Below are 16,938 nucleotides of genomic sequence, written 5' to 3' on the forward strand. Positions count from 1 at the left end.
GTGCCCTGGCAGAAAATTTGTCTACATTTTGTCTGTGTCCTGAAATTCTGTGGGAAACTGAGATTAAGGGCAATGGATTAATTAATCTGGTAGAGCAAATTTCAAGGCAGCCCAATGTTCAGCCTGTGGCATGAGTACTTGTAGTTGCCTTTAGCCAGATTTACATCCTTGGAGCTATCCAGGTGTGAACTGAGCCCAGTGAAGCCATGAACTAATATAAACCTCTCTTCCTTTAAATTATAGGTGCTGGGTATATTATCCCAATGAATGAAAAGTGACTAATATACCAGGTCTGTGGAGAATAAAAGGAGCTGCACATGGTTCACAGCCCGCCTCTGTGCCCCCACAGTGCAGACCTTGGGAAGAAGGCACTCCATCTAATTTTCCAACATAGCCCATTCCTCAAAGGTGGGATTGCAGGAAGAAGAAAGGGATGAAAACTTCCACTTCATTCTTGGTTTAAAGTATGAGCTCTTGGTTTTGTGACATCTCATAGCTATTTTTACAGCTGAGAAACTAGCAGGGAAGGTTGTAGATGGAGAGAATGTGTCTCCCTTCCCAAGCAATGGAGCAGGATGAGGTCTTGAGGTGCCAAGGCCAAGCCCTCCCACCTTTGCCCCTTTATATGGTAGACAGGAGGGGTGTACCTGCTCTGACAGGTGGCCTGGGCCTTCAGGGCCACCAAGCAGCAGTTGAGTGAGCCATGAGGCTGTAATGGAGGAGCAGGAACCCCGGGCCAGACCCCGTGGGACAGTGTCCCCACAATCACATCCTGCGGTTGCAGATATGCTTCTGCCCACTGCCCTGTCTGGAAAGTGACTTGCTCTCTCTTCCTTGATTTTGCCAAATCCTACACCCTGCACCAGCCTCATTACACATCTCACAGGGGTCCTCGGCACAGCTGGGTGATTCTCTGCATTTCCCTGATCAGCAAATTCCACCCAAGAAGGGAGCATGGGATTGGCTGGAGCTACTATAAAGCTGGGTTTCTGCTCAGCACAGACAGATACAGCCCCTGAACGACACAGGAGGGATAGTTTGTTCTCGTTTTCTTTGAAAGGGAAATGGTTCTTCTGGCACACAGCAAAACGTGAACTGCTGCTGCCAGGTGCTTGGGTTCCCTCGCCTCAGCCCACACAGACCCCCATTTGCTAGCCAGGCATCTCTGTGGTGCTCGGTTCTGCTGGCTGGATGTCTGACCCAAAGCTGGGCCATGCAAGCACACAGTGCAGACCTGAACAGAGATCTCTGAGTGGAGCTTTCCAGGCTGAGTTTCTCAAAGCTGGCTGAATGGTGGGGAGTTCAGATCCACTCGTGACAGCAGCCCCACTTCCCCATGCCCCGCGGAAGTCCCTTCTGTGGCTTGAACAGTGGACCAGGAGCTGTGGTCCTCTGGCAGGTGGGGCCTGGGACGTGTGTCTGGGCTGACCTGGCACCCACCAGCCAGCAGAGCTGCAGCTCCATGGCATGAGTGACAGGCTGCTGCCTCCATTACCTCCCCGGGTCTGCTCTGTCCTGCCTGCCTTGCCCCTAGCCTCCCAGTGTCCACACCCTACAAGCTCAGGGAGGGAGAATCCAAGCTTCCCTCCCCCAGTGGGTGCCTGACTCTGCCATGCGGTCCCCCTTCTCCATGTGCTGCTCTTACTTCTCAAATGCCTGGCCCAGGACAGCTGAGCCTGGGAGCTCCACACCTCCCCCAGGAGCCAGCTCTGAGACCCACTGCCTGGACTTCCCGTCCCTGCTAAAGGTCACCTGCTAAGGGCCAAAAATGGGTGAACATGGGCAACGGCATCAGGGTCAAACTGGTCCTGACCTCCATCTGAGCCTGCAGGACCATCTCTGAGCCATCTGCAAGTCCATAGCCTGACTAGAGGGCGGGTCAAATAGGGTCACCACATCCACACCCTGCTCTGGTAAATCAGCTGCAGGTATTTGGATCCCCAGATGCCAGCATCCGCTGAGGCTAAGCCTGAGTTGTCCACTTCCTCTGCTGGCTAGCACCTGTGTAGGGGAGCTGGTAGCCAGGGCGGACTCCTGAGAGGCACTGCAGGCTCTGTGTCATCTTGTTTCCATGAGTCCCGGTGCAGCGGTACCTGCACACTGCAGCCCCTTTACCCAAGTATGTAATGAGGGCCCAGCATTCATCTGAGTGCTCCTGCCCCTCTGAGCACTCCATCAACAGCCTTGGTGAATTTTACAACTCCTGTATTGTAAGAGAGCCACTTCCATGTGGGTACCAGCCAGAAAGTTCAGTGAGGCTAAGGACACCGCCTCAGGTCCCTCCGGCAGGGGCAGAGCTGAGAGGCCCCCAGTGCCTTCCCACGAGGGCTCCTGCCCCAGGTCTCTGTGCTGGGACATCTCCGTTGTCACTGGGCAACTGAGAATGCCCCAGGCAGAGGCTGGCGGGTCAGGCCCCACAGCAGAGGCAGGACTGCACCCCAGCTCAGTCTAATTACAGATGCAGTAGTTCCACGCCCCCCGGAGCCCTGTGTCTCACTCTGCCTCCCTTTCTCTCCCAACCTTGGGCAGCCTCCACTGGAGGCCTGAACTGTGATTCTGCTGTGGATGTGATGGTGGATGGGAAGTGGAGGTCTTACTTCTCTCTGTTGAAGATGATGAACTCTTTCCGCACCGTCTCCAGACACTGCTGCAGGTGCCCATTCTGTCAAAGAACAGAGTGAGATGAAATGACAGCATTGTCCAGGCATGTGTGGCCAGAGGGCAAGGACTGATCTAAACGAGTCACCGCTCGGGGTCGGGGACCACCTCAAGGGCCAGGACAGGCGCTGACTGTAGGGGCAGCCGCACCCCAGGGAAGGCTGGCAGGCCAGCAGGCCAGCATTTGTTTCTGTTTTAAGTCAGTGCAAAAGCCATGTCAGGACGGAAGGTCCTGGCTGGGTCTCTTGGCATTTGGCTGTCCGTTGGGTGTGCTTTACCAACCAGACAAAAAGAAATTCAAGGCCACCATGCAAGGCCTTGTTCTCCTTATGACCACAGATCCACTTTGACAGGTGCCCCAAGCGTCCTGAAAGGTAGGGGTGGGGCTGTGGACTGCACTCTGGGCAGGAAGCAGGCTGCCCTGTGAACACACCAGCAGGGCGCGCTGGGCCAGCTCTACACTGGGCACAGCTAGCCAGGGCCTTGGATCCATGAGACCTTTGGGGGTTGGAAAGATGTTTTCATTTCTTTTAAAGTAAGAAGGAAAAAAGGAACTTTCAGCATGGAAGATTATATTCATCCCATGCCAACGCAGTCATAAAAAAATTTTTTATTTTTTATAGAGGAGGGCACTATTGTGGATTGAATGTTGTCTCCCAAAATGTGTTCAGGTGCTAAGCCCTGGTATCTGTGAATGTGACCTTATGTGAACTAGATCTTTGCAGGGGTAATTATAGCCATAGCAGATGACTGGTGACATACAGTGAGTGACTGGTGTCCTGGTATGAAGACCATGTGAAGACGCAGAGACAGGCCAGGTGGAGATGGAGGCAGACGGTGGCAGTGCTGCTGCCCCCTGAGGGACATCAAGGGTCCCCAGTAATCACCAGAAACTGGAAGAGCTGAGGAGGGCCCAGCCCCACCACCTTTGGAGAACACAGGGCCTGGCTGGTATGTCTATTCTGAACTTCCTCTCTTCAGGATTGGGGGAGGACAAATGCTGGTTGTTTGAAGCCACCAATCTGTGAACGCTGGCTGTTAGCCTGGAACACTAAGTCAGTGGTCCTCAAGGCAAAAGTGCCAGGGCCGCTTAAGGCCCCTGCAGAACGGGCCTCTGCAGTATAAAATCTTCCTACTGGGTGTCCTAGGATTACTGGTGTTGCCCAGTGCTGATTCTCTTAGAGTAGCTGGAACCAATCCCCAAGATCCTCAGAACCTCTGAGGCAGAGGGATGACTTCAGGAGGAAGGGCGAAGTGAAAGGCCCCTTGGTCAAAAGAGGAGGCTTGGCCGGTATTTTGTTTCCCACCCTCCTGACAATTGTCCCCGAGAGGAACTCACCAGGGGACAGATGTCCTTCGTGCCATCTTTGGACCTATGTTTTGCCAACCTCTTCTTCTTTTTGTGAAGTGGCTTGGATTCTAGAATCATTTCCTCCAGTTCAAACGTGGGGTCACAGTTCAGTCTCCCTTTCTGAAGGGAAGAGGGAAAGAAGATATGGTCAGTCAGTATGTCACCAGCCATTAAGTTTTCTCTTCATTCTTTGAATCAACAATTGAGTCACTCCTGAGATAATGATGCACCACCACCAGAGGAAATACCCATTACATTTTCTTGCTGGTGATAAAATCAACACATTCCTGCATCCATCCTTGACTTATGGCCATTGTCCCCTCCACAAGCAGCCTCGCTCTGTCACCATGCCTTAGTCTCACTCCTATTCATGATTTTTACATGAGATTGAGTTCCACTTTCCAGTTTGATTTTTTGCTGGTTATTTTGTCATATACGCATTCTCAGGTCATTCTCTTTTTTAATAATTTAATATTAAAACACCATTTCCGGTCAACATCTGCCCGGTTTTCTGTCCTGGTTATCTGTTTCCCCACAGCTGGAGCCAGCGATCCCTCAGGCCTGGCCATGCCTCAGGCCCAGAGCTCCCCCTACCCTGACTTCTGGGCCCCAGGGTCCTGGGAGCCATTTTTGGTCCTGACGCCCACTCTTGGTGACTGTCCCAGGATGCCGATCCCCTTGGCAAGGCAGCCCGGTGGTTAGAGCAGCCATGGAGGGAGACCCGGTGGGGCTGCCTTCCCCTTGGCAGGCCCATGGCTTCCCCAGACTCCATTCATCACCTGCAGACTGGAGATCAGGGCCTGTCCCCAGGGTGGGTCACACCATCCCTACCAAGTGCTCTGCGAGGCCAGACAGGAAGCAGATGCTCCTGAACTAGCCGTCCTTGAGCCTGTAGGGGACGGGACCTCCTGCGGCTTGGCCATGAGTGAGGCGGGATGCAGACTTGGGCTTGGGCGCCCTGGCTGTGCACCGAGCCATCACCCTCCCGGCAACCCTGGGAAGACCTGAGCCGGCTCCTGCCTGACCTTCGTAACTGATGCTCCCCCTGCTGCTTCACAGCCCTTGAACCTCCTGCAGGGCTCCCAGGCTTGAGCCCAGCTCACCGGCCAGAGCCAAGCTGCTGCAACCTGGCTGGCCTGGGCTATGCTGTGGTTGTTGTTCCTTCAGCGCCGTGGAGTAATATCCTATATCCTTTCACTGCTACTTTGGTCCTAGAGGCAGGGTCTCACCTTTCTGCTGGGAATCCTCACTGGGTCCCCTGGAGCCAAGTGCTCTCCTCTCCCTGGGGGTCGTGGGACTTCCTCCGTCTCCACCAACTTCTGCAACATGGCTAAGACCTCCCTCCTCTTATTACATGCTGCTGTCCTCTGATGCTTGCCCTGTTCCAACAAGTAGCTCCAACTCCAGGTGCAAGTCTCTCCTGGCTGTTTTATCTGCCTGCCTGCCATCCATCCATCCATCCATCCCCATCAATGGAGGTTCCTGCATTTTGTCTACTTGAATTCAATTTCTATTGGTTTCTTACTAGGTAATCTTGGGCAATCTACTTAACTTCAGCCAGAATACTAGCAGGATCACCTCTCAGGACCAGTGTGATGCTCCTAGAACAATGCCCAGCATGAGCACAGGTGCAGCCCCGCTGGCTGTTACTATCCACTCCAGGCGCCCGTGACAAGCACACACTGAGTCCTTGGTGCTTTAGAACCACCATTGCTCTGGGGTCCCTCCAGACTGAGTCAGCCACCCCTAAGCTCCCCAGGTGATGGCAGATGTGCTGTACCCACACAGCATCACTTGTAACATGGTCCAGCCACCTGTGCAGAGGCAGTGAGAGGCTCAGATGCACTGCAGGGAAGGAGGTGGGGGACAGGTTACACTTGGTGCATCTCTCATCCAGGAGGCCTTTGTGAGACCCTCACCTGAATCTCAAGGGAGGGGTAGGAGACTCCCAGGTATTGGGGGGGTGTCCCTGAAGAGGGAGACTCTGGGCCCAGGGAGAGCCAAGCAACAGCAGGGATGGCAGCAGGCAGCTCACGTGGCTGAGGCCAGGCCTCTGTGTACAAGTGGGGGTGGTGTACAAGTGTGTGTGTGTCTGAGTGGGGGTGAGTGTGTGCATCTGGAGGGGCTGGGGAGCACAGGGAGGTCCTCATCCACAGTAGGCTCATCCACTGACTGACAATGTCACGTGTTGGCTCCAGGGGGCCCTGGCACACAGCCTGAGAGATCCTGGACTGGGCAGGGGAAGCAGGAGTGAGGATGTGTGTACACATGCACGGTCGCATCAAGAGCTGGGACCCTGGACCTGCAGGCAGGAGGCCACGGAAGTGCCAGCCACTTCTCTGGCGTGTCCAGAGTGGGCATCCTGAAGAAAGCAGCCTAGGAATACAGGATGCCTTCCAGAGGGTCCTAGAGTTAAGACAGTAGTTGAGCATGGTGGCACATGCATGTCACCCCAGCACTCTGGGAGGCTGAGGTGGGAGGATCACAGGAGGCTGAGTTGTCCAAGTCCAGCCCAGGCGACTCAACAGTGTATCACTTATCAAGATCCTGTCTCAAAATAAAAAGTAAAAGGGGCCAAGGATGCAGCTCAGGGTGGAGGTCCTAGGTTCAATCCCCAGTGAGAAAAACACGAAACAAAACAAAGGAGCAGCAGCCCCACAATGTGTCCTCCTCTGCAGCAAACCTCTCCACTCACACCGCGCCTCTCCCTCTCCGTGCTTACTTGCATGTGCTAACTGCCAAGACACAATCCCATGCTACGTTCTGCATGCTCCCTGGCCGGGCAGCTCAGAGCCTGTCTTCCTCCACTCGACAGTCAGGACAGCAGACCAGCCTGCTCTGCCAGTGCCCAGACCTCTGCACATGGGGCCTCACTCCATGAAAGCAAGCAGGCTCAGCACCCAAAGGATCCCTGCAGGATGCAGACTTTGAAAATCAGGGATACGTCACCCCGCCTGTCAGGGAAATGTGAACCCTCTGGTGCTCCAGTGGCCATGGCCAGCAGACAGCTCCCTGGCCGGCTGCAGGGGCCCGGCTTAGCGCCCAGCCTGCCAAGGGGTGGCATGCCACCCACAGGACCCCACTCACATTGGGCACAAAGCCAGGCATCAGCGCCTTCTCGAACACGGCGTCCCAGTTCATGTCGGCCAAGTAGGGTGCACTCTGAATGTCGCTGAGGCTGGATAGGCGGCTGTCGGGGTCCTTGGTCAGGAGCTACAGGTAGAAGGCAAATGGGACACCAGAACTGTGCACGGATGTCTCACTGGAGACACTGGAGTGTCCCAGCATCCATGCCTGTTGCTGGTCCTGTCTGGGTCACTGGCAGCACTGCTTGCACGTATCACTTTATAGCCAGAGGACAAGCTGCGTCCTCAAGGTCTTCAGACAGGGCACTCTTGGGGCAAGGCCTAGATTTTCAGCCTCAGGTTCCATTTGGGGACTGAGACCTGTGACAGTCCACCCCTCCCTGATACCTGCAGAGGCTTCAATCAGGAAGGAACAGAACCAACTGCCTTGTCTCAGCATTTCCATCTTGGTCATGCAAGGTACAACAGCGTCACAGCAATTTTTCCCTGGACAGCTATGACGGTACCTCTGTGACCTTTTGGAGTGGCCTTTTTCATCTTCAAACTGAGTTTCTGCTCACAAGGGTGACGCAGAGTGAAGGCAGCCGCAGACCCTGCTTACATCTGAGGGGCTTTCAGCCTTTCGAAACATCCCAGCTTGCCAGGTGCAAGAATCCTGCTGGGGGCTGGGGATGCAGGAGCAGGGCTGGATCCCTGCGACTGTTCCCTACAGTGCTGGCCTCCGGGGTGCTGCTGAATGCTCTGGGCTCATGCCTGCATGTGGAAGTGGCTTCCTTGCCTTTTCCATGGGGATAATGACAGCACCCCGCTTACAGTGCATGGGGACAATGGGAGACGAGCCCTCCCACCACACCACAGCTGTTATCATTGTCCTTGCACAAATGGCTGTGCCAACGATGCCCCAGACTTGGGTCTATGCATTTGAAGGGAACCTAGAGGGCACTCAAACCTCCTGCCTTTGCCAAACTGGGGCTGGCAACTGAGCCAGGGGAAGTGCCACACACAGAGAGAAGGGCCAAGCCCAGGGTCTGACTCGAGCGTGGAGGGGCTGGAAGTGTGCATTTGCACAGGTGACAGGGGACACTGCTGGGCCCGGGAACCACACTGGCAACCTGCACTTTATTCTACCAGCAACAGCTCCTGCTGGAGGTCTGGAGGTGCCCAGCTTCCTGAAGCTCAAGGGGTTAAGCTCAAGCCACAGTCATGAAGTGTGGCTACTTACTAGGAACTGGTGGTGGAGGGACGAGCAACTGGGACTCGGGGTCACGGGGTCCACGTTCCTTCCGGTCTGTCTGCATCCTGTGGCCGTGGAGCCCAGCCTTCGTGTCTCCGCTCTCCCCGTGTCCCATTCCCGCACTCCCTGCATGCCCAAGTCTACACGAGAGGACGCTGCAGGCTGGGGCTGCCCTTACCTTCTTCAGCAGGGCCACCATGCCCGTGCACCACGTGGAGGAGTAGTGAACACGCTCCACCTTGAACATGTTGAGGATCTCGTCGATGGGCGTGGAGGAGTGGATCTCATAGGGCCTCTGCAAGCAAGGGACAGCCAGAGTCAGACCAGGGGTGTGAGGACCAGGGACGGTTTAGTCTCCCCTCAGGTCATAGCAGGTGGCCTTCTTTCATGGCAGTCTGGTGGCCTGGAGCTGTGTGACCACAGGAGCCAGCCAAGGGGCAGTGCAGGGCCCAGCAGGAGGGTGGCGCTGTCAGAGCCACGGAGGCCAGGTGGCTCTCTGAAGTCATTTATTCCATCACTGGCAGAGGCACAAGTCATACCGGCATGCTGGCCTGGGTCCCTGTCCTGGTCACAGGCCGAGGTGTTGATTCCGTCTACCCACTGGGTACCCAGGTACAGGTACAGGCACAGGCCTCATCATCTGGTGGACCTTGGCTGCCGTCTTTCCCTGTCCCGGCTGGACTGGTCTGAGAGGGGGCAGGACTGACAGGTACGGATGACATAAAGGGACATAGGAAGAAGGCAGCCATGTGCAAGCCAAGCGGAGGCGCCTAGAGCAGTGCTTTCCTCACAAGCTCAGCGCCAACCCTGCCTACAGCCTCCAGTGCTGCAGGAGGATGTCTCCCGCTCGAGCCCCAGCCCGTGGGACTCTGTTATGGAGGCACAGAAAACGAATGCAGCCACCCCCATGTCCACGTGCAGAGTTCTGACCCCAGGGTCTGGCCCTCTGTTCCTGAGATGTGCTGCTGCCCTCTGGGGTCAGAGCCCAAGGCAGCAGGACAGACAGCCCTGCCACCCAGGACTGGCTGGCTGGGGGCAGAGGGAGACAGGCAGCGGAGCTGTTGGGTGTGGATGGGGTGCTGGGAAGAAAGCTGTGGGGTGCCAGGATCTTGGCACGGCCCACAATCTCTATGAGGTGGCCAGAACTTGGCACTGCCACCGAGACACAGTGAGGGTGCTGCTAGAGGGGCTTCTGGACTGTCATGGATTCTGTCCTCCCATCTTTTTCCTTTCAGTGTACTGTTCCCACTCTGTGCTAGCTGTCTGGGGATGCTGGGAGAAAGTCTCATCTCATTCTCATTGAAAAGTCAGGAAACTGAGGCTCAGAGGTAAAAAAAGACTTTCTCAGTGTCCCAGAGAGATTCCAAGTGTCTGACCAAGTTCTTTCTGCAATGCTTCCAGAGAGTTGCAAATCCCAATGCCCAGGGGCAGGACCAGCCAGAACAAAGGCAAAGACTTCCCGCACCTCTGTCTCTTGCTTGGACTAGTTTTTGCTTGGATTAGTTTTTTGTTGCCCTCAGACCTCCAAGTGAGCCACCCTCCCTAAACTCTGTAGTTCTCTCTCCTTCTGCAGGGACTCAGACCACCACCACCACCACCAAGAGTTATGAGAACTGTAACACACCACAAGGCCAATGTAGCAAATGCATTTAGAAATCAGCCCGAGCCCGAACACTCCCAAATCTCTAGGTTCCAGGTGTAGCCCTTGCCTGTTTGAGTGGTGCTAGGGAGACCCATGTACTCGTGCAGGAATAATTGGTGGATATTAAGATTAACATCCTATCTGATGGTGGTGAAGAACACTACTGATGCTAGCCTTTGCTCACTCGCTGGCCTTGGTATGGGCTGACTCAGGGAGGCTAGGGGTTTACAAAGTAAAGTGACTGCATGTGCTCAGGTAAAAGCGCTTTCAGCAGCAGGACACTGTGTATATACTCATTACGAAATGCAGGTGTCTCTATTCCAGGAGACTCAGTTTACAAAAAGTACCAGTTTACCAAGAAACAGAGGGAATACAGAGGAAAAGAATTGCTATAGACTAGTTACTTTAACTGTTAGGGTTGAGCTGCGGTTTGGAGACCATCTAATCCAATGTCCCCTCCCCCCAGTCTCTTTAGTCCAAATGCCAGTACAGAAGAGATAAAAGTGGAGAACAGTTCCTTGGGCATTTTAGACCTCTAAAGCTTGAGAAGACTTCCCCCCTCTGGAACTGTTCAATTACCTCTGCAGGGGTCCAGAGTCCAGGAAACAGCTTAAAACTCCAGGACAATCCAAGAGGTTTCTTCCTCCTGTTTTGGAAGGGGGTCTTTTACCTCCCAGCTTCCTGACTTTTGTCTGCTTTACTAAGAGACCAGAAGTCAGCACCGGAATCAAAGGCCTCCTCCTCTTGTTAGATTGAGCCTACCAGATATGCCCTCCCATTATTCTTAGTAATGCACTCCAACCTGTAGGGGGAGCTCCAGACACCCTTCTTACATGCGTTGACCTTTCTATACCCCCAGCTTGTCCATTTATGCAGCTAACTTGGGTCAAAGTAACACTGGTGAAGGAGGTGGTGGTGTGTGCACCTTCTGGGGTCACTCCAAGCCCATATCAGGAGCCTCACATTTAGGGCCTCAGTTAATCCTCTGGATATCTCTACGGTCAACCACAGTGTGTGGTTGGTGGTTTTCAACCCAGGCAGTTTGCCCCCAGGGGATATCTGGCACTGGTTAGAGATATTTTTAATGGTTATACCTGGGTAAGGGGGATTTCTACTAGATTCTAGCTAGGAGGGCAGGCACGTGAGGGTCAGCCTGTAACACACTGGACAGCCCCACCCAGAGAATAATTAAGGCCCCAATGTCCATAGTCCTGAAGTGGAAACCCTAGGACTATGCCCTGCACTGCTGCCCCCTCATTTCGTAGGCCAGAAACAGGCTCACCACAGATCACTCAGAGATGATGTGGCACAGTCAGGATTTGAACTCAGGAATACTTGATTCCAAAACCTGTGCTCTCATTAACCACTAACCACCACTGCCATTGCTTTCTTGCTGAAGTAGCAGTGAAGGCTCTGCCCTGCTCTACCTAGAGTGAAGCCCCCTGCCTCCCTGGCCATCCATGAGTCAACGTCAACCTCCTCTTCACTGTCTGTGTCCACACTAGTGCCACCCCCCATCCACATCCGAGCCAGCTTTCTCCTCCCTCAGGAGCTCTCCGTCTCCTCCACCTCTAGTCCCTGCTTGCCCTCACCCACTATCGTGTGCAGCCCCTTACTGCACACATGCTTAGTGATCAGCATGTGCCCATGTGCCGGACGCTGCCTGGGGGTCCCGCCACCTTTCTCACTAAATCCCACCGCGACCCTTAAGTTAGCCTCATTATCCCCTTTATGCACAAGAAGACCACGGTCAGATGTGTTGACTACGGCATCAAGGAGCACCTCTGCTCATCAAGCTCAAAACCCAAACTGCTAATGGTCGGCAGCTAGGTGTGATCCAGTGTGACGGTTAAACTTAACTGACAACTTGGTTGGTTTATGAACTGCCCAGGGGGTTAGGAAAGCACCCTTGTGGGTGTCTTGTGGGTCATGGAGGTGTGGCTTGGGTGCTAGATATGCTCCCAGGTGTTCTCATTTCTGCCACTGTTCCCCATTCAGCTTCTGGGACACCATGAACTAAGCAGCTTTGCTCCACCATTCCCTTTTGTCACCATGTTCTTATCTTGGAGCCAGACGCCCAAGGGCTAAATCCTCTCAAATTGTGAGCTGAAAAAGTAACGCCTTTCCTCCTTTAAATCCTGTGTGTCTGCTTCAGCCCCTCATTCTGCCCAGAGCAGAGGGCTGTCACACAAGGTCCATGGGTGATCAGCACCAGGCCAAATCCCACAGCACCACAGAATGGGCTTTCTGGGACCACTCCAAGCCCATGCTGACAGCACTCCTCTGTGGTAGGCTTTTTGTTCCAGGGACAAAAAGCTGACCAGTACATCTTGGTAGTTGGCTCTAGCATTTGGAGGGTGCCACCTTGGAAGGAACACAGGCCTGTCAGTGGGCCCCGCCGTGGAGGAAGTCCCACAGGCCAGGAGAAGGAGGCTGCCACTTACAGACTGCTGGCTGCAGTGAGGCACCTGGGAGAGTCAGGGCCTGAGCCTGTGAGATTCCTCCAAGGTTCTGTCTCTGTTACAAGGAGGCAGCTTTCAGTTGAGCAAGAGGAAACCTATGTCATCAGAGCTGTCTAAAATGAAATCGATTCTTTCTTGAGGTGAGAAGCTATCTGGATCCCTATGGTAATCAACTAACCTTTCTTTCGTCTTCCATGGGAACTGTGGGGGTGCTGAGGCTGACATGACTCAGGAGGAGTAAGAAGGAAGGGTAACTTCTACGTGCACACAGTCCACGGGTAAGGAGGGGTGTTTCTCAGTGTGGTTTCTGGACTAAATCCCTTGTGAAATACTGAGAGTGAGCTACAGTCCTATTGCCCTTAGGATGAAAGGTTAAACCAAGCAGCAGCATTTAGGAGAGAGGTTTATGCCAGTTCATAACAGGTATTCTTCATTCCATACTTTGTCCCCATGCCAGAGGCCCCTGGCTGACCTGGGGCTTCACCTTTGAGATTTTTGCAGGCCCTCATCTTTGACGGACCCCTGAGGAAGAACCGCTGCAGTCTTTTCTGCTGGCAGCAGCCAGTTATGCTTAGGGCAGCAGCTGGCCAAGGCCACAGTGTGATGGATTTAAGATTATCAGCGTCTGGTGGACACCTGTGTATGCCACTCCCATGGTAGCATTGACCCTGGCGTTCCTCCTCCCTGCTAGGTATCAGCTGAACCACAAGAGCCAACCAGGAACAAGCAAACCTGTGGGATATTCACCCAGCTCCCAAGAAAATGTTTATCTTTTCTTTGCACTCTAAAAACCATTATGTATAATAATTATGTTTCAAGGAATTCAGAGATGACTTGGGTGAAGAATTGAGATCAAGAGCAGGAAGTAGTTGCCTAACCTAGAGGATGATAAATAATATTAGCACTCAGAGGGCTTATGTTTTATACACTGCTGTCCTCATTTGTTCAGGGAGCAACCATTCAGCCTCCATTGTCACCGTGCACTGGTGACTAATACCCTGCCACATCCTCAGAAGGCTGCCTTCCGCTGACATGAATATGCATGTATGCGAATGACTTCAAAACAATGTTAAAATTGCAGCCTGTGGACTCTGGAGCTATAAGAGGAGTAAGACACAGACCACTCCCCCCCGTCCTGTGCATGCAATCCTCCAGCCCGCTCCTGGAGGGGGCTGGAAAGGGTGTTATCATCGCTGCTGTACCGATGAGGAAGGGGTCCTGAGGATGTGGTGACATCATTTTCAAAAGATACTGGTGCAATGAAAACATGCCTCGATATTAGTCTTAGCCATAAAACTTTCTGCTCAAATAAAAGTATGAGTTATGAGTTGCCAAGCTGCCGCTTTAGTCATTTTCAGCTATGACATGTAAAAGAACAAAATAAAAATGGCCAGTGAGCATCTCAGGTCATTTATATAGGGCACTGACTAATGTATTCTGGGGAAGATATGACCCTAACAGAAAAACACTGACAATAGCAACAACACAAGACAGAAGAAAAGAGAGAGAGAGAAAGGAAAAGGAAGGGCCCTCTCCTAATCTTCACTATTACGGGGCTTCCAGTCCATCCAGGATCCCGGGCTTTGAAGCACTGTGTTGTGGATTCGAAGGGGAGAGGGCTTGAAATCACGAGGCCAAGGTGCTTTGGGGTTTGGTCTGGCGCTGATCACCTGCAGACCTCGTGTGAGAGCCTCCCCTCTGGGCGCCCCTTTCCCAGCAGTAGAATGAGGGGCTGGACCAGAGCTCATGGTAGGGGTGTGGGGGCGGGTGTGGGGGGGTGTCCTACTGCCCAGGGCCTGTCGCGGTGGCGCAGAAGCCAGAAGCTGGTCCAGCTCCTACCTGCTCCCCCTCAGCCCACTGTGCTGCAAGCCCACCCCCTCTGATCCTCATATCCCAGCATCTCACCCAGCCCCGCAGCAGCTCATAGGCCGTGATGCCCAGGGACCACCAGTCGACGGGGTACGAGTACCCAGGGCCTCCATCCACGTACACCTGGAAGACTTCTGGAGCTGCCAGAGACAAGACAAAGAGAACATCATTGCATACCGTGGTTTACAGCCACCACCCCTGCAGAGGGACGGGGGCCACGCACCCAGAGATTGAGCGCGGCAGAGCCAGCGCTGCTTCCTTCTGCAGAGCCTGCAGCTGTACTTTTTGCACCTTTTTTTCCATCTGTCCCTTCTTGTCCATCCTAGATCAGCCCGAGTCTAAAGGTCATGAGCTTCCTTCTCCTTAAGCCTCTGGGGAGCAAATATTCACTGATTTTCCAGCAATGCAGGGCCTGGAGCTACGTTATTTAGGATTCCACCTGGGTGCCACCACCGAGCCCAAAGCTGAGCTTGAGCCCACAGGGTCATCCTTCCCTGCACGAGTCATGAGCGGTCCCTCTTCTTTCCGTCCCCAGGGTTCTAGGAGAGGGGCCATGTGGTGCTGGACTGAGCTTCCTCAGGCCTGGACAGTGTCCAATCTGCCCTCAAGCTCCAACAGCACCCACGGGTACAGGAATGGGTGAGAGTGCCTCAGTGACTGCCCGAAGTCCTCCTCATGCCCAGCAGCTCAGAGTCCACTTGGAATTCAAGGAAGGTGATTTCTCCGGCTCCAACTGTCATGAGCAATCAAGTGACAAATGTCTAGAGTTGTAGTTGGGAGCTCATGACACAACGTGAAAAGCATTCATGTCATAATCCCTACGTCACCCAAATTACCACTCTGGTGGCACACAGCCATAGCACTTAGACTCAAGGGCGTCGTGCAGAGTTAGAGCTGGAAGGACAGTCACAGCCCCGTTCCTGGTGACGTCCTCGCACATGTGGATGGATGGACACTAGCAATAGTGATGGCCAGGGGCGGTGCTGAGGACTTATGCTGGTTTCCTCTTAAATCCTCACAACCACACAATGAGATGGGGGCTGGGAGGGTAAGGAAGCCGAGGCTGAACGGCAGCACCCTAAAAGATATGTCCGTGTCCTGAGCCTTGCACCTGTGCAGGGGGCTGTATTTGGAAACAGGGTTTCTGCAGCTGTAAATATGTTAAGGGTCTCAATATAAAAATCACCCTAGATTTACACTGGACCCTAAGCTCCAAGGCTGATCTTTGCAAGAGAAAGAGCATGGAAACCGGAGACAGAGCAGAGACTAAGGGGATGCAGCCCCAAACCCAGGAGCACTGGCAACCAACCAGCAGAAGTTGAAAGAGGTGGGAAGGATTCTCCTGAGATGCTCTCAGGGAGCCTCACCCTGCCCACACCTTGATAGCGGGTGCCAGTCTTCAGGACAGCAAACAAATGTATTTCTGTTCGAACTACTCAGGGTAGAGATCTGTTCCTTGGTCACAGACAGCCACTACCTGGGTAAGAAACTTGCCCAGGTCAGTTACCTGGCCAGGCGGACAAAGCTGTGTGTCTGGGTTTTCTGACACTGAATTCTTTCTTCCATTCAAAGGACCACCAGGAGGGACCAAGTTGCCCAAGATTGGTGTCCTGATGCGCCCTTCTGTTTGGTACTTGCCCAAGTACACAGTGGGCACCTAATAAACGTGTGCCCATTGGCTCTTTCACCCCGATGCCATAGTGGCTGGTACTGATTTTTGATGGCAGGCTGGGAAATAGAAATAGCTTTCGGCCTTTTGGGAGATCAGCCTGGTAGAAGTGACAGGTGCTTTGGAAACCACTGTGTCCAGTCCCCTCCTTGTTAGATTGGCCACAGGCTGGAGAAAGCAGAGTGACCTGCCCTGGGCACCTCTTTACCCACTCTGGGGTGGCTCTAGAACTCCTGGTGCTGGCTCCAGGCTGGGGAAGGTCCATGCTTGTTGCCATGACACATGGGTGGCAGTTCTAGGTGGTCCCGCCTCCTCGTCAGCTCTGGAGGCTCACCAATGCTGGAGGAGGGAAAGAGTGAGGTCCAAACTACAATGAGACTTGGCCACTTTCTTCCCTGTTGCGCTTCTCAGTGTCTGTCATCTGACAATGTGCTGAGGGGGCATCTCAGAGAGCCCAATGCAACAGTAGGCATGGTGTAGAAATGTGTTTGACTTGATCTTGGAATCTTTTTTGCTTTTCTTCTTTGAAGGAGCGCTGCAGGTGCTAGGGGTGAGGACCAGCGTGGCCTAGAAGGTGTCAGATTCTACAGACAAGCACGTGGGCTCCATTGGCATGTGCCAGGGCCTCGCCCCAGCTGCACAGCAGTCACTAGATTCCTAGAATCCCAGTAGCAGCTCATTCTGTGTACACTGTTTTCTCCTATGCATGCACACCCATGATAACTGGTGAACCAAGTGCAATCAGAGGGTAATAGCAATAACTAATAACAGAACAGAACAAGTCTAACAATAGGTTGCAACAAAAGTTGCATGAATGTGGCCTTTTTCTCTCAGAAAATATTGCGCTATACTGTACTAAGCCTTCCTATGACCTGAGACAAAATCCCACATGATCAGAGGAAGTGAGGTGCATGATGTAGGCTCTGTGATGTGGCCTTAGGCTGCCACTTAAAGGTTAATGAACACA

General features: G+C 53.5%; 1 protein-coding gene across 1 annotated transcript in view; it reads right to left on the bottom strand.

Annotated features, from left to right (window-relative positions):
• Stk32b (serine/threonine kinase 32B) overlaps positions 1-16,938 on the bottom strand; it is a 251,523-nt gene that overhangs the window by 24,693 nt on the left and 209,892 nt on the right. Inside the window, exons 6-10 of the mRNA XM_005408828.2 lie at positions 14,339-14,442; positions 8,508-8,624; positions 7,097-7,222; positions 3,998-4,129; positions 2,598-2,662 (exon numbers count right to left, since the gene is read on the bottom strand). Of these exons, the coding sequence (XP_005408885.1) occupies positions 2,598-2,662; positions 3,998-4,129; positions 7,097-7,222; positions 8,508-8,624; positions 14,339-14,442 (544 nt within the window). The remainder of the gene's footprint in view (positions 1-2,597; positions 2,663-3,997; positions 4,130-7,096; positions 7,223-8,507; positions 8,625-14,338; positions 14,443-16,938) is intronic.

The sequence above is a fragment of the Chinchilla lanigera genome, unplaced genomic scaffold (assembly GCF_000276665.1).
Source record: "Chinchilla lanigera isolate Chin_1 unplaced genomic scaffold, ChiLan1.0 scaffold00113, whole genome shotgun sequence".
In the NCBI taxonomy this organism is placed as follows: domain Eukaryota; kingdom Metazoa; phylum Chordata; class Mammalia; order Rodentia; family Chinchillidae; genus Chinchilla; species Chinchilla lanigera.